Source organism: Apteryx mantelli, chromosome 3, assembly GCF_036417845.1.
Source record: "Apteryx mantelli isolate bAptMan1 chromosome 3, bAptMan1.hap1, whole genome shotgun sequence".
In the NCBI taxonomy this organism is placed as follows: domain Eukaryota; kingdom Metazoa; phylum Chordata; class Aves; order Apterygiformes; family Apterygidae; genus Apteryx; species Apteryx mantelli.
Genome location: NC_089980.1, coordinates 98,283,560 through 98,309,757, shown reverse-complemented (window position 1 = coordinate 98,309,757; position 26,198 = coordinate 98,283,560). Strand labels below are relative to the sequence as shown.

At 35.9% G+C, this 26,198-nt stretch overlaps 1 protein-coding gene across 1 annotated transcript in view; it reads right to left on the bottom strand.

Moving 5' to 3' along the window:
- The window catches only part of RNGTT (RNA guanylyltransferase and 5'-phosphatase), a 197,704-nt gene that overhangs the window by 93,670 nt on the left and 77,836 nt on the right, over nucleotides 1–26,198 (bottom strand). Inside the window, exon 11 of the mRNA XM_067294005.1 lies at nucleotides 22,613–22,777. Coding sequence (XP_067150106.1) covers nucleotides 22,613–22,777 — 165 coding nt within the window. The remainder of the gene's footprint in view (nucleotides 1–22,612; nucleotides 22,778–26,198) is intronic.

The following is a 26,198-nucleotide window of genomic DNA, read 5'->3' as shown; positions in this document are numbered from 1 at the left end:
AACAAAATCACTTGTCTCCTCCAGCAGGAAGAGGAGGACATTTCCATGCATGGAGATTTCACATTTTTAATTAACGTTTCTGTAATTCCAAGGCAACTCACACAACTCTTATTAGTTTTCAGATGTCATTTTATTCATAAAATAAGCAAGTCTAGTAGGTACTACTGTGTCTCTGCCTTTTCCTTTTCCTTACAAAAAAAGCTCATAGAAACACAAAATACTATGAGTTATGCAAAACACAAAACATCTATTAATGTCTTTCTACAAAGTCATATTGACTTTCTACAAAAAAATTTGTCTAGAGTCCTTGCACACAATTATTACCAATGTGCTTTGTTACAGTATGCAGATATCCCTTAACAACTTTGTCTGTATTTCTGATGCAAACCTGATACCATTTATTGGCTTGTAAAATACTTGGAGATACAGAAAAAAACAAAACACCACTTTGTATTACAAGACAAATATGCACCTGGTTTTCTCGCTTTTTCAGTTTCAGAACTGCTATAGGTTTCATCCAGTTTTAAGCCAAGCTACAGCAATTCTGCATGCATCAACCCTCATGCGGTTTTTCAGTTATCTCCAAGTTACTAATCATCTACTTCTTCACTCCATAGTGAAACTTGTGAAAGAGAACATACTTTATTCAAAAGAATTAGATATAAATAAATTAACAGTTGAATTAACTGTCTGTTGACTAGAATTCAAAAAACCTTCAAACATGCACATACTGTTATTCCTGACTTCATATAACCAACATCTTAAGTCACTTAAGTTTCAGCTCACTTTCAAGGACTCTAATATTATCTAATGATTAAAGTCTTCAACGTGAGACCACAGACTAATCCTCACATCCTGAGAACTGCCAGGTTTTACAGATGTGGTTTCACAAATGGTATAATCTCTATACAGATACTGCAGATTTTTTCAAACATATTGTACAGTTTTCAGAAAAAGATTTACAAGTTACCAGCACTAATTACCACCTTATTTAAAAGGAAATGATTATTTAGTCTCTTTCTTTGCCCTTCTCTAAAAGAGATGGCATATTCTGTTTTAAAAACAGGATATTACTTCTGGTTTATTTTTGCATTAACTTGTTTGTCTTGCTTGCCAGTTTCTATATTTCTCTAATTTCTCCTGTCTTTTTTTACATGACAACCTCCTCAATATCTCTGTCTCACCTCAGTATACCCTGTTCCATTATGCCTCAATTTACAAGTTCAATATAAAAATTATTTACCCTAACATTGGTGCCTGAAGTACTTAAAAGGTCCCAGAACAAGTTTACTTCCAAAATGGGAGGCACAGATTTTTTAAAATATACAGTGGTTAAGAGCATTCAACAAAATTGATTAACACATTCAATTAATTTAATGCATGTCTGCTACTAGAGAGTTAGCTAACGCATGTCTGCTAACTCTTAAGAGAGTTTCCAATTTCCAATTTTCCTTTTTTTTTTTTTTAAATATCTTTAATATTTCCAAGGGTGGTCTCCCTGATTTTAACTTAAGAACAAATACTTTAAAAAAAAAAAAAAAAAAAAAAAAAAGCTTGGCAAAACTATTTTGCTTCAAAATCAGGACAGAAATCATATATTTCAGAAATCCTAATTCTGAATGACACCAGAAATTCTACCAATAACACTGTGTATGTTAAGTTCAGTTAAAACAACACAAAAAAAGTTTGGCTCAGATTCATCCCCAAAATTCCATCTCCCAAAATAAATCTATAAAAGTAACTGGCAGCAATAGAGCCACCATTCAATCTATCAACATTCTAACCTCCAGCTTTCCAACATTACCTTTGGAAGACGAAGCCTCCTGAAAACATTAGCAATTGCAGTTTAACATCAGATGAGTGAAGCTGGTTTCTGCAGGTTAAGGTTAGTCTTTGCTATTCCCTTCTCTCCAGAATTTTTCCCATTTCCCCTCTCCCACAGCACATTTTATTTTATTTTTTAAATCAGAAAAGGTATCAAGAATCAAATAGCTAAAAAGCTGCTTTCAGTCCCCAAATGAAATAGCATGAAATAGCACGATTAATTATATAGGGGGGAAGTTTCACATATATTGAGAAAAGAAAAAAAAAAACTTAGAATTTCAAACTCTCCGCATAAAGTTGGCTAATTCATTTTTTAAGAGAATTATTGCTCAAAATGAAGTGTTACAAGAAGTCTTGATTTTGGTTCACTGATAAAGTGGATATTTACTCAGACTGGCATTCCTTCAACTATGCAGTAAAACTTTCAAGAGCCTTTAGGGACCCAGGGGAACACACAGCTTGGGGAATTAAAGGGAGCACACATCTTCTGAAAAATGGAACAAACTGAAGCCACTTAGATTTTGATCTTTTTCATACTTGGGGTACAATTCACCTTACCTAGCTTTAGCACCTAAAAGTAAAACTGTTAATCTAAACAAATCTAGTCTAAATTAATCAGTTTGGAGGGAGAGAGGGGAAGGCTCAAAAAATTACCTCTGGCGGTTCTACTGCTTCCTCGCCTCCCTGCCCAAAAACAGACATAGCCTAGGTCACCAGTTCAGATTAACTTTCAGATAGCTACAGTGAAGATGAGACAAAAACCTATCCTCACGTTCACATTAAAGTAACTTTTTAAGAGCTATGCTCAGGTCCCAAGTTATCTTTTGGAAAAGTGTCCAGTCTCAGTTACAGCAGGCATTGCTGCAGAACCACAATCTCTGTTAAGTTGCTCTTACGAACTATTGCATGCATAATTAAAAAAAAAAGAAAGAAAAGAAAAAACTTTCCCATAAAATCTTTTCTTGCTTCAATTTTTCTTCCTTGTTCCTCCCTAGGTATTTAGACTCTGAACAAGTCACCTCTCAGTGTTTTTTTTTCTGGGAAAGAAACAAGCTTCAGATTCCAAAACATCTCCCAAGGAAGCAGATTTTACTCTTTAAACATTTCCATAGCTCTTCCTCTAAACTTAGATTTATCAATTTTTTTTTTCCATTAGCTGAAGACATCAAAACTAGAGTGGACAGAGTGTTCCAGAAGAGCTGTATCATCAAGAAAAATAACGCATCCCATTGTCCTACTCAAGAGTCTCCTTTCAAGAAGATCCTTGGATACATTAACACTTGCCGAAGTATTTCACCAGCTGATTCTTCATTACAACTGGATCCTTGACTGAAAATGACTCTTGACTAACTGTGAAGGTCTTGAAAGCACAGCCTATGATCTCAGGAGTGTGACTTGACACATAGCCACAGAACTAAACATTTTTTGCTTGTATCCAGTGATTCCAAATGCCGTAAGTGGTTTAACACTAGCATTTACTACTCACATACAAATACATAAATAAGAGACATTACTAATGATTTCATGTTTCCCTCCACACTGCCAATAAGAACGTTGAAGAGCAGATTTTTAATCAATTTAGCATGACCCAGTTTCTTTTGCATCATTCTCATTTCCTAATCAAAATATAATATGCTACTTAATGTCAAATAAATGAGGTGAAAACAGTGTTTAATGTATGAATAGAAGTGCATCTTTATGGCAGGTTAAAGTCTGATTCTCTAATGTATTTTCAATCAGTCATTGTATTTGGCTACACTTATCTTAAAATTTTTGATTTCCTGGGAAATGACAGTCTTTTAAGGCAAGAAAGGCAATATAGCATGTTAACTATTAAATTCATGAAACCACAGTTAGTACTACATATTCTTCCACTTATACACTAAAAAATTATCAAGTGAAAAAACATTTTCTGTTCCATGGTAATGGTCTAAAATATGCATAAAGAAAGAGAAAGATCAGAAACTGTAGAAGTTAAATGAAAAACTTAATTCCCCAAAAATACATATCTAAGGAAGTTTTATATGCTCACTAAAAAACACCAAATACTGAAAGGTAACTGCTCCATTTTCAGTAAAGCCATGAAGAAATCTACTTTGTGGTAACTGCATAAGGAACTCAAAGTGTAAACTTTTTGGTTGCTTATTACTTACTTAAAATGAAATTTCATGCTCTTTGACTGCAATATCAGTGTGCAATTCAAGTTGCATGAAAATCCTCTAAAAAAAAAGATGCATATAGCTCAAATCCTAGTTTCACACAGCCATCCTCTCAAGATGTTGATTCACATAGACAGAGAAAAGCCATAAATGTTATTTTGTCTATATAAATATGTATGTGTTGAAAGCATTTTATGTTAACCAGTAAACAGGAAGAATAAAAGCAGACTTCAAAGGCTCAACCATTTAACAAAATCGCTACTATTTTAAGTAGTAATCTGTTGCAATGATGAAAATTACACCAAATGACTGGGTAAAAAAAAGGGGTGGGGGGATTTTCTCAGTTGATAAAATTAAAAAACATTTACTTTTTATAACATATTTTATGGAAAGCTTTTCAGTTTGACAATTTACTAGAAGCTCCAAAAGGAATCATACTGAAAGACTAAAAGACTAAAAATAACCTCTTTGCCAAGTTAATCATACAGAACATTTTGACTCAAAGACATTAAAAACACCTAATTACTGCAATGGATTTGTTCCCTATCAGAATGAAAGCAGATAATGGCAGCAATGTGAGACTGATGTTCACTAATATGATCAAGAGACTAATTATTATCCATGAATCATTTGTAGCATTCAAAACTTGATTAATGTCAGGTCAAGTTTAACATGTGATAGGTTTTATTAGTAATGCTTGGCTATCCCACAGCTTGTCAGTTTAAGTGAGTGCCATCTGTTACATGCAGGAATAGCCAACAGTCCAAACAAAAGCACAGTGGATACGACTGGTCATTGAAGTACATTTTAAGAATCCTGTAAGGGAGCGACACTAATAATTTTAAACATACTAGACCAGAATCCAGCACAAAAAAACCTGCTAGAGATAGCAAATTTGTAGCCCCCAAAACAAGCACGCAAGGTAGGCTTTTTCCCTTTTAAAGTTTGACTGAAGGAGTACTTAAAACTACTGGATTTAGCTGCACAGTTTGATCAGTGTCTAGTAAGGAAAAAAAAAAATCAGTTGCAAGAGGAATACACCCAGCTTCCGCTCTATAATAGTTCATCATCTTTAGTAAGCATTTCCTTGCACAGAATATCATTTATTAGAACAGTACTTTACCCTTTAAAATATCACTCACTGTATTCACGTGCATATGGCCCTACCACTCACGGCTCACACAGCCCAACACTGTTAGAGGACCATAAACCTGATATTCACATTCCACAAGAAAATGCACTGACAAACTTTTATCGTTTTAATTATAGATAATTACAAGAAGAAATCTTTTTGCAATAGACTCACTTCCTAGTATTTTACAGCCGCTTTGTAGGAGGCCAGCTTTACCAGTGGTCCCTTCTCCCACGTACCAGCACATTCGCAGTACTTCCAGCACAATGGGAGCTCACCTGGTCGCCTCCACGCGCCCTGCCCGAGCTCTGCACTAATAATAGCAGGAGCAGCAAGGCTGAAATAACACGAAGAGGCACCAGCCAGGTGCGTGCACAGAGAGGAAGGAAAGTGACCTCATTGCATTCAGTGCTGCTCTTGCACCTACCCACTCTCCTCTCTGGTCAAAAACTAGTTAGAAACTCAGCAGGAGCACACGTTTATTTATCTCACGGCTACAAGAGCCCTTTCAGATGTACAATAAATCTGTTCTTTTGCTGGTTCTCTTGCATTCTAAGCAGATGAGCCAAAAGCCGGTGGATTCAGGCAGCCGCTAGCAGCATTTGTGGCCTGTACTTCAGCTCTGAGCAGGTTTTCGGCTAAGAGCACAGCGTGCAGGGCTACCTAACACCCCTTGATATCTTCATGCCTAAGGCAAGTATTCTGAAGACTTGACCCTAGTAGGCCACAGACCATAAATAACATCGCAATTCAAAGAACCACAGCTACTGCACAGCTTCCTCTTTGATCATTTGTCCATGCAGTTTCATAGCGGATGGATCACTATGGCCCAACCTCATAGCGTGTGTGCATTAGCATTCTAACTAACAGCATGACTCTGCACTGAGTCATGCTCTTTTTAGAATAGCAATTCTGTGGAAAAGTCATTACAGGAGTCGGCGTATTCCTCCCAGGTGAACTGGAGACTATCTAAATTACCATGGAGGAAGCTGAAATTCTTTTTAGAAAGTCTATCTTAACTTAATTCATAGCCAAGTCCAATATGCTTAATACAAATTCAATACAAATACAGCGGAACCTGCCAATCATTCACCCTTCCTGCAACAGCCACAAAATAACGGCAGTATCGCCCAGCCCTTTCATTCTGGAGATAGGTCATATAGCCTTTTATGAATATTCAAGAACTATATGCCTCAAAGCCTTCCTTTGTCATAGAAGCATATTTATCATGCAATCCAATGTGCACATCAAATTTCAAGGACACATGCACTACTGCTATGCTTTTGATCAGGCATTCTTGTTTGTACTCGTATGACAAGGAAAGAGCAACACCCCCAAGCAAGAAAGCCAGACACTGATCCATTCTGTCTGCAATCTGCTTCCTTGTCAATGATCATTCTTATAGAACATAAAACAAGAGAAGACCAAATATATCATCATCTGATACTTGCTTCTTAATCCTTTCTACTACCTTTCTAAAGGATTTAAAGAAAAGCTGTTTTCAGATATAAGATTGGCTGGGAATTACTGTAGTCAGTAATGGGATGCAAGTCCTGGTATTAAAAATATGAAAGAACCATGCTACCTTGATTTCATTACCCAGTCACAAGAAAAAAAAAAAAAGCTATATACAACAATACAATGTATTGCAATGGGTTGGGGGCAATGGTTGATGGTTCCTTTCACTCTATTTAATTTTTGGTTTCAGAGCTAATTCATTAACAGTGTTCATATCCTTAAAAACACTGCTAACACTAGTTGTATGTTTTCTTCCTTATTACTTGGATAGGGACACTTTAGAAAAAGGAAGAGCACACTGCAGTAAGAGTCCCACTGAGCTATCACCAGTTTGCCAGTTCTGAGTGTACATATCCAAAGGTCATGTACCTAATATATTCAAAACAATACCCAAGAATAACACAAGCACTATCTGTGTTAATGCTTAATTTGACAGCACATCTGCATTACTGAATTCAAAATAGGCATTAGGCATCTCTCACTGTCAATCTCTTTTCAAAAACACAATTGAAAAATTGACATCAATTACCTAAGATGTTTTCAAATGCTTCTTTCAAATAAGAGAAATAGGCTGCGCATGGAGAAAGTTTAAATGACTTCGGTAACAGTTTCAAAAGGAGAGAAACAGGGATTCCTCGATGCTATGGAGGAATCTTTCAAAGAGTAATAATCTTTCATATTTATTTTAACTGATGGAGAAAGAGGCAGTACATTTCATAGTTTTTCAGTTTAATTTACTGTGCTCTTTCCATTTCTCTACTTCAACCCACAAGGTACCTTCAATTTGCTCTTTCAGGGATTGAGACTTTGTCTTCATTGCTTTCCCCACCTCTCACCATCATCCTTGGGAGATAATGATTAAAGGTGTCAACGCATTGTGCACAACTGGAAGGACACACCTGCCTGAGATTGGAGTTCTGCTGGAGCTGGAAGATGTTTAACAGGTGCCATTAACAAATTATTCGATCTACTGGTAAATGATCTACAATCTGTGACAGTGAATGGATGGCACAGGCTCTGTAAAGGCTGCATCCTCAGCTCAGGAAGATTCTGCCCACTAATGCTGAGAAGCTCCCCAAAACTCTGGGTTTGATCAAATACAACATTTGAAAGTTTCATTGTCAAATGAAAAAGAGACACTGAGTTGAGTACAAGACCTTGCAAATGTGGCCAAGTACATTTTAATTTGTTTTCTAAATGATTTTTCAACATTTTAAACTTGATAGGTTTTATTTGTCATTCAACCCCTGAGTAAACTGCTACAATATAATCCAGCTTCCAGTTGTCAAGAACCTGTATGGGCCTCTTTAATTAAACCAGATAATTAAGGATCAAGTTTTACTAAGCATTCCCACTAAGACTCATCAACAAGGACAAATTTATACATACAATAATTCAATTAGACATAAAATGGATATTCAACAATACAAAGTCTTAGCACATTTACTGTCACACTGCCTGATTCAAATCAGGCTAATGTATTCCACTGGGCACAGATGCAGTGTTTTTAACACAAAAATTAAGATTTAACATTATATTATGGATGCCTAAAAACATCTGACTTTTCAGCTATGCAATGGCACTTGAGGGCTTAATTTGCTAAGAAGTTGAATTAAAACTTGTTACTGTAAGACCATAACAGTAAAATACTGCAATTTTGTTGCTTCTTAATTAAAAAAAAAAAAAGATTAATTTTGTACACAATTTTTTTTGCAAAATCAGGCATAAGGAAAGAAAGATCTAGCAGGGATGTCCTATAATCTTATATTATAATAAATTGCTTTAAACTTCACCCCCATCTTCACCATTTTCTTTGTGCTTTTATCCAAATTAAGCACGTGTCTCTCGAAAACCATTCCATGACGAGCAGGTTGACGGCTTCCCTGTGGAGCGCGATTGCCAGGGGGCAGCTTGGAAAGTGACAGGCTGTGAAGTGGCACAATGGACAATATGAAACAGTTGCCCCTCAATTAATGAGTAGAGTGACCCACTTAGACACCACAGCTGAGTCCTCTAACTAATTCAGAAGACATCAAATATACCTTTTCAACTGCCCTTACTGGGATACCAACTGGTAATTAGGTCCAAACTGATTTGTGTTTTCGCTGTTTAGGTAATATACCACAATGGTGAAAACAGAAATCAACGTTAAACACCTACAGGCATTTTTCCTACAGAGAAAGGTACATTATTTCCATTGCACAAAATACAGAACAATAATTTTAAAAAAAGTGAAGGATGTTAACAGCTAAACCGAATATGTACTGTTCTAATGTTTAAACTTACAACATGCACTAAGTATAATGCTTCATCCACATGTGCTTATTTTTCTGCTAGTTTCATTGTTTTCTTTTCCACATTTTAATATGGAAAGTCAGAATGTAATGATATATTTCACATCTGAATTATACTACATTAATTTAATTTGCACCAGTAGCAATATCAAACATGGGTCACTAGTTACGAAAATAATCCTTCATGAGAACATTCAAGACTGCTTGTTTTAACTTCATCAGGTCATTTCCTGAAAAACGTGAAAAGTAACTAATGCATGGAATAATTTCTTAAACCTAAAGCACAAAACTATTTCCCCTATTCCCTAATCAAAATTACATCATGCTGAAATATTATACTTGAAGTTCAACATCACAGATAATAATAATAACCAAAAGCAAGTAGCCTAATCCTCCTTTGTTAACTCTAGGAAATGAACAGAGATTCTTGTTCTTGCACAGGTCTCCTCAAGTGATCTCCCTAGTGCAAGGAGGCTGAAAGTTAGCCATAGCTGAGTCATTTCTTCTAGCACAGGGGAAAATTTCTTGGTGTAAATCTGGAAAACCTAGCTCTTGAGACGGTGTTATACTGCTAGGAGATGCTCCTTGAACAAGAAGGGAGCAAAGCAGATTTCTCCTATGAGCTATGCCAATCTTTAGGTGGTACTTGAAGTCTCCCCAGAGAAGCATTTCCCCCACAACAACCTTCGCGCAGGCTTGCCTAGGCTAAGCAGATTTTTTTAGGGGAAATATGGCCCACAAACTGCTTTATAAACAAGATTTCTGAAACCACAAAGAAGAAGTAACCAGTCAGACATCTCTGACTGCATGATTATTGTTCACTGTGCAAAACAAATAGTTCATTATGTACAACAATTTCTGTCTACCCAACTTCTTTCGTATACTTAAGGAATAGCATATAGTATACTTCTATTTGATATCACCAGAGGTAGTCTAAAGCATATAAACAGAGTTACAAATTCTGCTTGGTGTTGGCAACAGACTAGAAACTCTACCTATCATGGAGGTGAGATGTGAACATTTTGAGTGCCTGAGCACTGCCTTCCCAATGGAATAAATACCTCCACTGAAATTTCCAAACTGTTACTCAGAGCTGATAAAGATTAATCATAAAAGCATGATTCCCACTCTAAGTGGGAGCACCTCCCAGCAAGAAGATGGCTTGAAGACTTGGGGGGGGGGGGGGGGAAGTGTTCTCCAGTTTCGTTATCTGATGTCAAAGGCAGAAGAATTTCCCTACAGTTGCACCCGTTCCCCGGGTATTAGAGTCTGAATACTGAGCTGTTAGGGGAATTTACAGATATTGAAAGCTTATACATGGTCAAGGTGCAAATGGCAACATATTTTCATACAGCCCTGGTGGAAAGTGGAATACTAGAATCCCTATAACACGTGGTGTATATCCAAAGAATGATCTACAATAATACTGAAATTAAGGCAGAGAAAAAAAATTATACTTATTATTTTAACAGATATGTAATTTTTGAGCTAAGGAGTAACTATTTCATAATTCTCAGAGTCAGCGGGCTTTCAATGTTTCTGAAAATTGAAGAGGGTTAATGAAGGAGGTTCAAGCAGTGGTCACAAAACCCCAGACAGCTGGGCCATGGGACCTGGAACAGACAACACTGCAGCTTTTCTGAATCACAGAAAGCGAAGAACACCCAGAGGCAGCTGGATACCCCTTCAATGCTGCCCTTAAGAGTTCCTGCTTACCCTCTTCCTCCCACAGCCAAAATTATGTTTATCTAACAGTATCTACATCATTCCAGTGCTGCATCTGGTTGCATGAAATAGCTCCCGTTAAAGCACCAAATTTTAAGTGGTAGTAATCTACATTCAGCTCAAGAGCCACGGTTTGGTCATGTATTTCATATTATAATTTACAAGGCTTCCATTTGGTCTGATTGGTGGTCCTTAGCTTTAAAAATAAACCGAAGCTCTGTATCACTCAACAAGTTTAACATTCACATGGTAAAGTATTCTGAAAAATAGTCTGAAATACTACATGCTGGGATCCAGGGCAGCTGTAAATTGAAGATTTCTGAATTTCAGAATGTTCTAATATGAATCTGAGGTAACATCTTTCCAGCTTCTTATTCACTACTTACTAAGTTCACCAGGTCAACCATTATTTGCATTACCAGAAGAAAAGCAGTCAAAAACATTTGAGTGTGAATAACCACCAGCAGAAAAGCACAGAGGAGTGGAATAAGGCAATACTGCTTTGACAGTATTTAACTTTCAATTTTCAGGGAGATGGCGTAAGACAAAGTGAGGAAGCAAATGTACAAAGTAAAGAAATAAAAGCAAACACAAGCAAAATGGTAGAGTGCAGACAGTTAGAAGATAATTAAAGGAGATGATAAACAGGCCAAAAACCTGGAAGAGAACAGATGGAGTGAGGACTATGGTGTAGGCCAGACACAAAAGAATGACTGCCAATTCTGGGTCAGTAAATGGAGGATTGATAGGTGAGCCGATTAAGCTACTCCTTAAGGCATAGAAAATAAAAACAAAAATAAAAACAGAGAAAAGAAGTCTTTTTGGCATAAAAAGGCTTCCAGATGGTACCATTCTCCCTCCACCAAGACATGTAATTCAAAATCTTCGATAAATATACTGAGATTATTTGACACTTCTGCTGCTGCCGTATCTACCATTTAATCCTTTTGATTTTTATCCCATGACTGCAACCCTTCTCCACATCCTTGTCAATAGGCTACTTGGTGACCTAAGGAGAGGGCTCTGTGGTCTTTTACAGTCAATTTTGAGTTAACAGCTCTCTAAGCAGACAAGAGTGAGCTATGTCCATATATTTTGTCTTTTATTAGGGCTCATTTTTTTCATGCCTGCACCTCATGAACTCTAACCACGCAAGTACTAGTTTACAGCTGTCACAGTTGCCTGCAACGTATTTTATACCAACATCAGCATGTCATGCACCTACACAGTTTTATTAATCATGACAGAGGTCCACAGACACTTAATTTTCCAAAGCAAACCATCTCAACAGTAGATATAAATTTATCAGAATAACCTTCTAAACATACTATTTTCTCAAACTACAAAAAAAAGCAGTTTCAAATGGGGGGAGAAAAAAAGTCCAAATGTCAAATAAACCAGGAAAACAAAATAAATGATCTGTCAGTCCACGGATTTGGCTGAAAACTTTCAAGAAGGTCCTAAACCATTTAATCTTCTAGCAGAGATGACTCACCTTCATTCTAATCCCTCTAGGACAAGCTGTCATTTTAAAATCAGATAATAGCCTAAGAACTGACAAGTCACTGATACACGGTGTGCTAGCACTTGCAAAAGGCTGTTCATTTGACCTGTATCGCTGTTTAACCTTTAGCCCTATTGTACCATCGAGAGGGATCAGCAACAATTCTCCACAGGACCATGAACTGCACAGAATGAAAGTGTTGTCCACTTCTGCTAGACAGCATATTCATTAGAAAACAGGCTTTGGCCCACAAAGAAAAACTTTGCAAAGGAATTCCTGGGTGGTTTTGGCAAAGGAAGTCAAACACTTATATCATTTCTCAGAGCTTTATTTCCTATGTACCTATACTTCCTGTTCAAGGTAACAAAGATAACCTCACTTATAAAAATACTTTAGGATTTTCAAAACTAAAAATATGACTCCCAGGCTAAGAATAGGCAGCATATAAAACATCAATCTTATTGGTCTTAAATGTTTTAGCATCAAGGAAGATGAAAGAGAAGATATTAAAATTAATAACTTTTAAAATGTTCTCTCTCTGGTTTATACTTTTAAACTGTGCCATGTACACCTATGCAATTAGTAATTAAAAACAGATTAATCTCAAAAAATATTTCAGAGCATTTGAGTGTACCAGAAACCAAACATCAATTTGCCATGGTTCTTTCCGCTCCCTCCTTGTTTAAAAAAAAGAAGAAAAAGAAGAAAAAAAGAAAGAAAGTATGCATTGCATAGATTCACATGAAAAATCATTCATTCTTAACCAAATCAATTTAAACTATAGCCCAAAGTTTCTGGGCAACAACAAAAGTGAACCAGGAAAAAACTAACAGTTTTAAGAGAAATCCTAAAACTCAGACTGCTGCCATCCTTCATGATGGGACAGAGAACTGATTGATTTGGCCATATTGTCCCTTTGAATTCTGTTCCACACTAATAAATGAAAAGATAACAAGCTACGCAACCAAAATGACCAATCATACAAGTGTAATGACAAAGAGCAAAGATTCAACATTGCTCACAAATACCTAAAATGTACCTGAGAAGAATTGGAAAGTTACATAAAAAGGTCAACTTGCTCACAGGGTAGCTCTGTTCCCAGCTAAAAGTATAAATTGTGTTTAATAATTCTTTCACTACAGAAGCCAACAAATTTAGTGATACTGTTTTCCCCAACAATATCAAAGTTCAGCATGGTAAGACTTCTAAAGACATGCCAAGGGAATATAGCCGGTCACCAGGTGACTGTCCTTTTCTTTCCTTCCTCTTACAACCAAATCTCAGTCTTACCAAAAGAAACAAAAGCTCATCAAAAATTGTCTTAAAACAATGTTTGAGACAATACTGTAAAGATATAGCCCTTATTTCTGAAATCTAGAACAAACAACAGATACCAAGGCAAAACTACAGATGCTACTATAATATTTAATAATTGCAATTTAAAGAACACATTTCCTTTCACAACAATTGCATTTCACACCAATTAATTTTCAGATCAGAAAAAAAACCAGCCAGTGCTCCAACTCTAGTATTAGATTTCCAAATCTACAACTTTAAGAACAATTTAATTATTTGACATGATATATGCTACAAAAATTTACTGCTGCTTCAGCTAATTACTTTCACATTTTTATGAACACAAAAAATAACCAAACTTATGTGAACAAAGTTTGTTTTTGCTAGTATAATTAAAAGTTTTGATTACTTATTCAGCTATTAATGTAGTACTGAGACTCCTGCCCTTTTTGAGCATTCTTCCTACAATCCACCCAAACTAACCCACATTTTACTGATATGTGATATTGTTAATAAAAAGAATGGCCAAAAGATTTCAGTTTGGAACACTATAGCTCAACTCATTTTACAAAAATGAATGAAGGAGCCAGGCTATGGAAAAAGAGGTCTATCATGTTTACTTTTGTGAAGTTCAAACTGTGTCCTGGGAGCACGTTTCAAATATTGAAGCTTCTCAAAAGAAAAGTAAGATGCGATGTGTGGTTCCAAATGGGATGATTCAGAGGTACACTTGATTCTTTTCTTGAGTCTAAGCAAAACCCAGCTATGTTTCAAAAACAGCTGAGATATTCTGCTGATGACACACTCTACTGTTTACACGTACTACTCCAGGCACTCAAATTTAAGACACCTATTTTCCTTTAACAGCAGCCAACCACTATACACACACCCTGCTTCTCTTCAGGCCCTGTAAGGAGTACAAAGTATAATGTACATCTCTCTCCTCGATTTCTTCTCAAATGGAGCTGCTGGGATTTTGCAAAAACAGAGAGAGGGCTACAGAATGTGTATACATATTTCACATCAAAGAAGTCAGCCTATTTCCCTTTCCAATGCACACTGGCTTGCAACTCAGAGTGCGCAACTATGAGGTACAGGCTGAATCTGAGTCCCAGGTAAACTGTGCAAGAGTGCAAGACTGCTTCCCAAGCCCAGCACCTGATACAGAGGCAGCAAGTGCTGCTGTGCAGAAAACCTGAAGCTGTGCGAAGGAATCCAAGTGACTGACTTGCAGAGGTCCGCGACAAGAACATTATTAAAAGAGACCATGTTTGTTTCCTGAATTTTGATGAAGTACCTGTCAACCAGTGGTAGGGAGTTTCCACTTTTTCAGTTTCAAGTATGCTGATGGTATCAGAGATCCACCTTTCTCTCTGGCCAAAAACTGCTATGTCCTTTGGTCTTCCTGTGACAATAATGAGCCTTGGGGATGACCTGAGAAGCTACATCTTCTGTCAGTTAAGTGCAAGAGCTGGAGGTAGCAAAGAAACTCACACTTATGAAACCACATACTTTTCCCGAGACCACTAAAAGGTGTCAATCTTTCAGGACCTCATCTAGTCAAGGCAGAAAGGATCCTGTTGGATTCTTTCTAAAGAAGAAAGGATCCCGCTGTTCTCAGAGAAGAACAAGTGAAACAGCTGGTTAAACACATGGAAAAGAGCTACCCTATATGGTCCCATTTGGTCAGTCCTTTAACATTCATTCAGCTGCCACTCCCTCTGGAGACGCATTGATGGATATGCTGAATCAAGCTGAACATGAACTGAATTAGAAAGTAGAAGGAATTCCTTGCCTCCCTCCAGACCCTTGCTGTGCCACACACAGAGCTAGTAAACCCTATCAAGACACTCGTCACTGACGCCAAAGAAACCCAGCTTGCTCTCTCAGCTATACTACTGCTGTATTCACAGCTATGAGCACATTTGTTGCTATAGTTGCAAAGGTGACTGAATAAACATAGGAAGAAGATCTCTTGAGCAAAGCAATACTATTTTTAAATAGTCCTTTTCCATAATAAGGCAATACTTTTAAAAAAAATAAAAGTCTATTCTGACCATATATAATGAAAAATATTTTTCACAAAGTTGTAAACAATATGAAGATGTTATCCTTGTTTCATTACATTAACGGAATGTTAGAGGAATCATATATTCACCAAGTCTTTTACTACTAGGATAGGAGAGCACAGCCTAATGCTTCCAGAATTTGGCAAGGTTCCAGTGCCACATTATCATTTTCGTACCAAGTTACACAATATGACCCATACACTTAAAATTGTTGAGATACAGAATTGTATTTTTGAGGTAAATAAGAGCAATAATAATTATTAGTCTAAATATTATTCTTTTGAGAATAAAAGTATTATTATAAATATTACTTCAAATCTTTATCTCCTCAAAAAAATAAATTTGGGGTCTATAATGTTTCCTCTTAACCATTTACCATATTGCCTTACATAAAATTCCTCATCAGTATTGATACTACTATCTAAAATTCCCTTATTTACCACAGGGCATACAAACAATATCTAAATATTGACATAAAACTTTTTATCTATTTAAAGCAAATATCAGATTCAAACCCTCATTAGCTGTTTCTGTTCTAACAGGAGTGCTGTGAACATGTTTCACTAGAGAACAGTCATTTTAAGTTTACCTTATTTCAAATCCAAAATGCAGAAAGCTTTAGTTTGCCCTGCTCACTGACAAAAGAAAAAAAAAAATCAAAACACTACCCACACCCAAAATATCCCAATAAATTAAAAGATAGTCTTAACTTAAAAATGTTTTTAAGCTGGTGGTAACACATGAGGATGCGAATTTGCTCACTGAACTGCACTTGCAACATAGTAAATGCAAATTACAATGTCCTTGAAGTTTTATCCAGTACTGCAGCCTCACTGGTATCTTCAAATATTATTTTTAAAAGTTTGAGGTAAGTAACAAAGAAACATCCATGCCTCACATTCTCAGATGCCCTGCTCTCTTAAACTGTATGTCACCACTGTATCTGTTTCAACGGTATATTCATCCCTCAGAAAAGCAGCAGAAATCACAGTCAGAGGAAACAGGACCCTTGGAACGAGGGACTATTACATTTAAACCAGCAGTGAAATGTTACTTTATTGGGGGGGGGGGGGGGGGGGAAGATAACTGAGCAAAGGAGGCCTATTAAAAGAAAAAAAACTAGGGATTTTGGTGGAAAAAAAAATCTTTCAAAATATCCAGTTCATTAAAACTCAGGATATGACTCCTCTTTGCTTTATTTTCTTACCATATCTGATCTAATATAGAGTGGGTAAAACACAAGTGGATTGAAATAATTAAAAGAAGAGAAAAATACCATTGAAGTTTGCTCTTGCTCTGAAGACTGCCTCCCCTGTTTTCTCTGTGTATTTCTGGCTGCTGCATACAATAATGTTCTTCACAAAAATGAAGAAAATTCACCAGAAAAAAAATGCTTCTTTCCATAATTCACACTTTAACCAAATTTGGTAGCAAAGACAAGGATAAAAAAAATATTGTCTAATCATCAATATCAAAAGCAATTATAAATCTATTTTGAAACACATTCTAGTGCTATATAACACTTTTTTCCTCTCACAGCCAAAATACATTGAGATAAGGAAAGTTAAAATGGATACACACACAAAAAGCAAGTCACAGATACAGTCAATTTTTTTTTAAATAGCAAAAAAAAAACCCAACATATTTGATGCTTTACTGATGGTTAATAAGACAGTCATGGTCTTAAAGAGTTTATGAGGTTTGAGAAAGAAAGAGAAAGAATAGTAAATGGCATTATTTCATTGTTGACTTTGAAAAATGCCACAGCTGGAAATGTTAAAATCCAATATATTGGAAATGATATGGACAACTAAGAAATTTTATTTAGACGGAAAAAAGAAAGCAGTTGAGCAGTTGATTTTCATCTCCTAGGTTTTGGGAACACAACTTCAGAAAGATGTGCCCAGTACTTGCTTCAGATTCTCAGAGGATCATTTCAATACTCATCTGCTGGCAACTCATTCTGAGTTGTACCAATTCTGACAGATCTACAATACAAAGTATACTTTGCTGAATTTTGAACTTTACATCCTGACACCAACCAACTCTTAATGAATGTCAACAGTTAACAATTTCATTTAAAATAAGCATTTAGCCTTTTTTACCCTTTTTGAACTTTGCATACATTGTTTTTATGTTTTCTGGCACAGAGACTGAAACAGTTCTTTAATTTCCTTACTATTCCATCACACTAAAAAAGAACAATGATTATCGGTCACATTGATAAAAAATGTCATTAGCAATGCATACTAATATATTGTTCTACTTCTGACAGAAACAGTCACTGTAATAATTCCTCACAGCACACAAAAATTCATTATAGAATTAATTAGCAGCTTGTTAACAAAAACCTGTTATCTGAATTAACACTTAAATCCTATTCTTTTTTGAGACACCTATCTTCTTTAAGCTGAATTATTTGGTATGTTAATTTCTTTTCTTTTTGATAAAGCTACTCTTTTGCCCTGCAAATTTTGATATGTTTATGCCCAGGTATTGTTAGATAAAAGAAAAGGTTTAAAACAAAATTCTTATTAAATAACAATTTCATGCTGGTGTCTGCTTAGGCAAGTATGTGATTCTTTTTGCAAGTAAAATAAGATTATTGGGGTTGTTTTGTTCTTAGCTCTATCAAAAAGTTTTGCCAAATTAATGGTTTTTAACCTTCACTATTTTAGAAAATGGCATCTGTCCTTCTGCTAACAAACGAATAGAATATTTTTCAAAGAAAATTCATTATTCTGGAATTATTTCACTCTTCTTGATCTGTTTTAGCAGAAAATTCACTGATAAGAAAAACCTAAAACTCTGCAGCTCCCACATGTATAACTAGGCTTGAAACAGCCTTAATGCATGCATGATATTAAAAGCAGGCTTTGGCCAAAGATTAAGTTCAGGTATTTATACATGTACTATATGGCTAAACTCCCATAATAGTCAATAAAAATGTCATCAGTACGGTCACTGGCACCGTGACCAGAAAACAGCTGTTTACCTTGGGGTGACTGGTACTGGTGGCCACTGTCTCAAGGGTTCCACTGACTATACAGGGAGCATAGACAATCAACACTACTGAAGATATCTACCTTTAGAAATTTTTAGTGTTAAACTGCAGCTCCCCTTACATGTCAACAGCTGAAAGTGTAAACAACAGAAATGCTGGTCCCTCATTTTCACAGAATCACAGAATGGTTGAGGTTGGAAGGGACCTCTGGAGATCATCTAGTCCAACCTCCCTGCTCAAGCAAGGTCACCTACAGCACATTGTACAGGATCGCGTCCAGGCGGGTTTTGAATATCTCCAGAGAAGGAGACTCCACAACCTCTCTGGGCAACCTGTTCCAGTGCTCTGTCACCCTCACAGTGAAAAAGTATTTCCTCATGTTCAGATGGAATTGTCTGTGTTTCAGGTTGTGCCCGTTGCCTCGCGTCCTGAACAGATTTTAGATGACAGTACATATCTTTTAGATCCAGATTACTGTAACAACCATTTTGGTCTACATCTACTAGAACCCTCAAATTGAAGTCTTCTAAGGAGACAGTCTAAGAGCTTTCAGTGTGCTACAAAATCAGGTATTTGGAATACACACACACAACTTATAAATACTCTAAGAAAAAGAAAATGAAGAGTGACAGGCCATGATATAGGAGAAAGATGAAAATATGTTTCATATGTTTATGATCTCTCATAGCAAACCAGTTTTAAATCTCCCATATCAGAAGAGCTCAAAATCCAGTATGAGTTACCGGAGTCTTTATAGTCCAACAAAGGAAGTGGCCTATAGCCAGAAGCTGCTGCTCTTCCATGTCTGTTGTTTCGAATTAAAACTATTTCTTGTTGTTAACTATCATCTATTCTTACAGTAAGAAGAACAAAAAGAATGAAGTGGAAAATAGGACCCTTTCACTGTATTATTGTAGTTTCTCATTTTTTCCATCATTAACTGGTTTGGGTTTCCCAAAAAGTGGACTATATGCACATAGGCAGGCTAACTTGGTCTGCAGTTATGTTGTAAGAATTTCTCAGCCAGCTAAAGATGCCTCAGTCTCTCAAGTGTTTTCTTCCCACTGGAAGAGTCCTTAGTGAGACTCTGCTGTTCTCTCTCTGTTTCATTACTGCATCTTCAAGAGAAGCACAAGAGATCACCATCAGTACCGAATCTGGGGGAAAAAAGGAAGTTTCAACATCTTCATCTTGTTGAATTTAAGGTATTGTGTTTCACCCTGTTCTTATTTCTCCAGGATGACCCATAATATAGAGATGTATATACATACTAACATAATTTGATTGTTGGATCTCATCTACTTGAATAGGCAATTACCTTTGTTTCCAGTATAGTTTTTGCTCTCTTTTTCAACTGAATCTCTATCACTGTAACTGTTTGGGAACAAGGATTCAAAGAATGCATGTCAATAGCATTTCTGGATTTCTTCTTTTTCTTCTTTTTTTCCCCCCCCTCCATTTTGGAGAGGAATATATGTGGAAATTTCAAATAATTCTGGGGAAACAAGGATTTCTTTTTAAAAATATTTAATTTTTTACTAATATTTTTTCATTATTTTCTTGGGACTAAAAGGAAACAAAAGGGAAATATATCAAAACCTTGCTTCCAAAGGATGACAACATACCATATTCCTCTGCTTGGGAGTATCAGGGTATTAATAAAGGTTTAACCACCTTCAGTACTTCCTACAGGAACTGTATAAAGAATCTTCTCTACGGCAATTCAGAAACACCAATTAGCACTCTAAAAGGCTAAAGCAAGCCTAAACTGCCTCTATTTTCAAGAATGGTACACTAGAAGATAATCCAAGACAGGATCTTAATTCAGCTCTTCTGAATCTCCCTACAAAATAAGCCTTAACAAGGTTACAGTTAATCTTTGAAATTACCCCTGCCCCCACAGTACATATTTTTAAAACATGGGGAGACCCTATCAAATTCTCTTCGGGAAAAAGCTACAAAAGCTGTTTTGATCTGCCTAGAAAAATCTGTCCCCAATAAAAGCAGGCACAGCTAATGAAGCCTACATCCTTCTTACTTATTACCTTGTTCCATTGCCTGATGGAATCTCTTTGCCTATTACCCTGGATTTTAAAGGGATTTGAAAGTGGGGGATGGAACAACCTGACATTACCATAAAAATTAGGCTTACAAGATTAAAAAAAAAAAAAAAAAGCTCTAAGGCCACCATTACACCTGAATTACTAGGGGAAGACCATAACTTGGCAGCAGCAGGAATGAACCTTGGATTTTAAGCAACTAAACTTAACTACCGCTTGTAAAAGAAACTGAATTGAGGAGGAGCTAGGATCCAGCAAGAAAATGTTTAGATATGACAGTAACTAATTCTTCAAACTATTTTTAAGGCCACAGCATAAATACAAAAAGATGGTTCAAATCTTCTAAGAATGGTTTCAGGTTTCTTAAGAGAGATACCACAGATCTTAAGAACAGAGTTCAGGACTTTTATGTGAGAGGACAGAATGCCTCTATACTTAAACAGTGGATCCAATTTATATTGGTTGAAAAGCTGCAAAACTCAGCTTGAAAAGAAGTTAGTTGTTCCTCATCAGATAAAACCCATCCTTCTCATTATTTTCTGAATAGCCTAAAGAAGGAAAAAAACTACAGGACAGTTTCCTCTGAATCTGAACCCATTATTTCCTGGGATTGATATAAAAACATGGTGAAAAAGCACACTGATTAATATTTTTTCTTTTATAATCTCAGACTACAACAAAAGGAAAAATGTATTTCCATAAAATTTGACCTTTTATCTTAAAGCTCATAATTTATCCAGAACGCAGGTCACAGACTGATTTGACATAACTAGCAGGAGATTTGCTTATAGATGTGTTTCGCCTACAGATTTTTCTAGGAAAGCTTCTGAGCATTTGTTTTTCCTATGATTTTAAATCATGTTAAATAGTCTGGAACCTCAGAACACTTCAAGCAACAATAAATTTACGTAAGAAAGCAGTTTTTTAAGCTATTGGTTCCTTCTGTTCTAGTTTCTTTTAATTCCAAGCTCAAAACAATGTGTTCTAGACAAACAGCCTTTTTCCCTATGAAAATTTACTTTCAATTCATGATTTTGTCATACTACCTTAGTTAGACAATATACAAACTTGACAATCCAAAAATGCAACAATACAAATAAAAAGAAGTGATCAAAATGGTGCTTTATCTGTATAACCACCTGATAAAATTTTTCATGACTTAGACTTTCCCAAGACTCCTACTCTCTGCCAGGCTTTTTTGGAGCCTAACTTTATCCTGTTATTTAGTTTTCAGCCACCACCTGGTTAGTCAAAAATTCCATTATTACTCCTCTTGGGGCAAGACTCATTACCTGCTACATGCTCAAGGAAATGACAAAAGCAAATGGAAGGAGACAATTTGAAGTTCATTGTTTTATGTTGATGAGACATGGGACTACTAACAGCAGCGCCAAAAGAAAACTGGTTACTCTAGAAGGAAGTATTACCCATGGGTCATTTAATTCACAGAAGAGAATAAAAATATTTTACACAATGTTAGGATATTTCTATACCGAAGGAAAGAGTTCACAATGAGAGATAGGAACTAATATATTTATAAGCCATAGACTTTACTTAAGACGACCTCGGGCAGTATATTAATAAGTAAAATGTGGAGACTTTAACTACCATGGGTTCTTAGTAATCATTGCTGAACACAAACTGGGAGTTCAAACACAGTTCATGATTCTTATACTATGGCCAAATCAGGGCTGGAAGCAAAAAGAAAATTATATTCTTGTCTATGAAGAAGGATAGTGTAAACAAAATAGTTCTCAGACATTCCCAAGAGCACAGAGACATTTCAGACTTAAGTTATTAACTTTCTATGTCATCACCTAACATGACAAAACTAGGCTTTGCCACAGCAGTTTTTAAATAAGGGAAAATAGTAATTCCAACTACAAAAGCCCAGCCAAGGATTGCTGAACACTTGCTTTGCAGAGAAATTTGCTTAAAGCTAAAAAAAAAGTTAAGGGAAAACTTACTCAGCACTGCATTACTGCCTTCAGCACCACAACATAAACAGTAACTAAAATCAAGTTTACCTTTCTTGCAGTGTATATGTCAAAAAATGGTTTGTTTCGAACACTGAATGGCTCCTGCGCTTTGTCAATAAGACCAGTCTTCATCTTTTCATGCCGTGGAAATATAATCTCTTTTTCTATACATGCAAGTCGAACATTAAAATCACAATCTCCAACTGGCTGTCCCTGCCAAATTAAAAAAAAAAAAAGTATTTAAACAAATACTTACCAAATTATTTGAACAAATCTGATGTTTTCCTTACAAAGTGTTTATAAATATACAGATATACAAAATACTATCAAATCATTAATATATAGGTTTTTTGCTAAATATTTAGTTTTCAAGCATTTGTCTCAGGTTAAAAGAGGTTTAATCAAACAAAAGTTCATAGAAAAAGAGAAGTCTATAATTTGTATTCAAGCATATAAGAGCTAAATACCTTTTAAAATTCAGCTAAATAGTTTAAAGTTAAATATTACTTAATTGCAGCTTTGGATACAGCAACCACATACTTCTTTTCTACACAGTTTACCTCTGAAGTGATTTAGCTTATTTTGTTCATAATATTTTTAATGTCAACATAACAATGAAATTTACAGAGCTAAGCAAACCCACTGCTACCAATGCAATATATTCATGCTTTGAAAGAAGTATTAGTTATGTAAATCTTAGCTTTTCTGTTATAGAAGAGAAAAAGATTTAGCTGTAGTTGGAAAATTTTCCAATAAACAGTGGCAGCAAAAACCCACAAAGTATGTTATGATGCAGCCACAAAAAAAGTAGTAAAAGTTTTTCTCTAATTCTCAGTAGTATACTGACCTTTCAAGATCTGAAATAAATCACTGACTTTACATTGTTCTTTATACATTTGGTGCATTGCACCAGATCAATACAAATGTTCAAAACAGACATTTGTCACATTAATAATTACCCATAATGGAGTTTATTACATTTTGAGCATTAGATAGTGATGAGAACACACTGCAGATATCATTAAGTGAAAGTGAGCAACAGGCAATACATAAATTTTAAAGTTCGAGTCAATACGGTGTGCCACTTTTAGAGCAATGAGGCACCAAACTCATACATTAGCATTGTCTCAAGCACAATATAGCAGCAGAACTTATTTCAATGAGATCATCCCTCATTTTGCCACCTCTTTCACACACAGAAATAACTTGGAAAAACCCTCCCTTTCATGGTCCACAGAGAATAAGCCCACAAAGCTTCAGCTTCAATTACAGAATTTTTCAAAAGTTAGAAGCAACGAACACAGGATCCTGGCACTGCAGCAGTTATACCTCCAGCCATGGTTCTCATCGTAAATGGCAGCTGTACAGATGAGCAGGAGAACCAGTGATCAGGTATTTCCTAAATAAAACACAACTAGAGGAGAAATGGACAGTATCTAAAAAGAAAAAAGCCCCAATCCTCAGCATGGATCAAAGCGGATCAGAACTGGTCAATCAAAAAGGACGTGAAGTAATTAAATGGCAAAATGACATCCTGAAGAATTTCTGAACAGAGAAAAACCAAGAGCTAATTTTAGATTAACATGAGTTTAATCAAGTTCTTCCCACATTTATCAATCCCCCCACTGATAACACTGCCTCTCTCCAGACTCTTCCACGTTTCGTATTCCCAGAAGGGCATTAAGTTTCTCTTGGATTCCTTTCTTAGCAGTAAGTCCCTACTAGACCTCTATCAAAGGTCCTCAATTTTTCCTTGTAACAGTTCGAAGAACTGTTCATCATTTCTATACCACACTGCTTGGAATAACTTGCAACCACTTCCCTACACGAGTCAGCTTGGATCTACCCCAGGAGAGGCAGCACAGCCACCATCACCTGCCAGGGAGGCACATCCTGTACAAAGCCAGGACTAAAACAGGTGAAATGCCTCCTATCCTGAGCTCTGATCACTAATCTGTGCATGTGAAAAAGAAAAAAAATGTATTTGGTTGTTAACGTCTTGCATCTGACACTTCAGCGGCAGGACGGTCAAGCCAGGCTGCACAGCTCCATCTTTGCCTTCCTTGCATATGTTGAAGCTGTTATTAATAAAAAATATATTTTAAATGAATGGAAAATTAGAATATGGAAAAATACGAGAAGCAGGAGAGCAGCACATTCTTTATTCATCCTTCACAGAACATGGCTGCAAGATCCAGAGAATTTTAAATGCTGCAAATACAGTTCCAGACATTAATTTATTCTTTCTGCCTCCATGTACAGCATACTTGAGAACTCATCTATAAAGTGATTGATTTTGTCTTGTTTTGTATTTCTAATTAAAGTACAGAAAATCCCACCATCTTGACCTCTGTAATAACCACTGGAAGACTGTGTAATTCTTTCCTGGGAAACATTCATACTTTTTTTTTTATTATTTTGAAGAATACCATAAACTGTACCTTAATTAAGTTTGAGCAAAACCTAGTGCACATACTCTCTTTCCTAAACTAGCTTTCCCACGTGGCCACATTTTATGTGTAGTTCTGAAAGAGTAAATGAACTAATTAATGTTTCAAATACTTGAACCTACAATAAACAGTAAAGATATTTAGAGAGCTTCTTTACAGTGATTCATTCAAATGTGTTTTAGTATAGTGACAAATTTATTTCAATCCTTTAATAGTTAAAATAAAAGCTCAGACAACCTTATATACTCCACAAAGTAGTCTATTCACTTTCTTTTCCCTTAAATAACCCTTTCATTTTTCACTTCTGCTCTGAACTAATTATTTCCTGCAGCTCTGCCAATCATATATTTTTATTTCAAAGCTTGTTAAGCAGAAGGGTATATTACCACTAGGTTCCATCATATAAAGGTCAGAGCTAGGCTGACATAAGATTATATGGGATGGGAAAATACAGATAATGCTGCCAAGCAAATTCTTCATCAGTCAAGTAAACTAAAAAGTTAAAGAGTATTTCATTCTCCCAAAAGCACAGGATGGTAGCAGTAAGAAAATTAGCATAACTTTGAATTTAAATCAAGGACATATTGAATAGAAACAATATTGGGGGAGGGGGCTTTCTCTTTGTAGTTTTTAGAAGCTTCTTTTCTAGAAACTGGCCATAATTACAAAAAGTGTTGCTAATACAGGATATATTTATGTCAGACAGATCTAAAACCTTCAAGCAGCAAAATCCTAGTTTTTAACAAAAAAGTAGGAGGGTAATGTAGGCTGCAATAAATAATTTTCAGAAATTAACACAAACAGGAAGAGATTATTTAGTATGTAAAGCACCCATTTATAAGTCATCCACTAACAGACTACAATGCATTTATAATCTAACTCGAGGCATTGAACACAAGTATTTAGGCAATATAGACATATTATTAAACACTGAGATATTTGAGATTTTATTTCAATATGCAAGCTTTCTCTCTTTTGAGAAGGATGAGGGTCAACACTGCCTAAAGGCACAATTACTGAAGATTTTTCAGTGTGTTAGGTGGTAACTCCTTTTCTACACATTTTTGTCCCACAGTAAGTTAGTTAGCATAGGGTAAAACACAATTAACAGGGAGCATGTTTTTATTAGCTATGCTAGAAAGTAAAACTCCTCTCTCACTTACAGTAATTAAAACTTCTTCTAA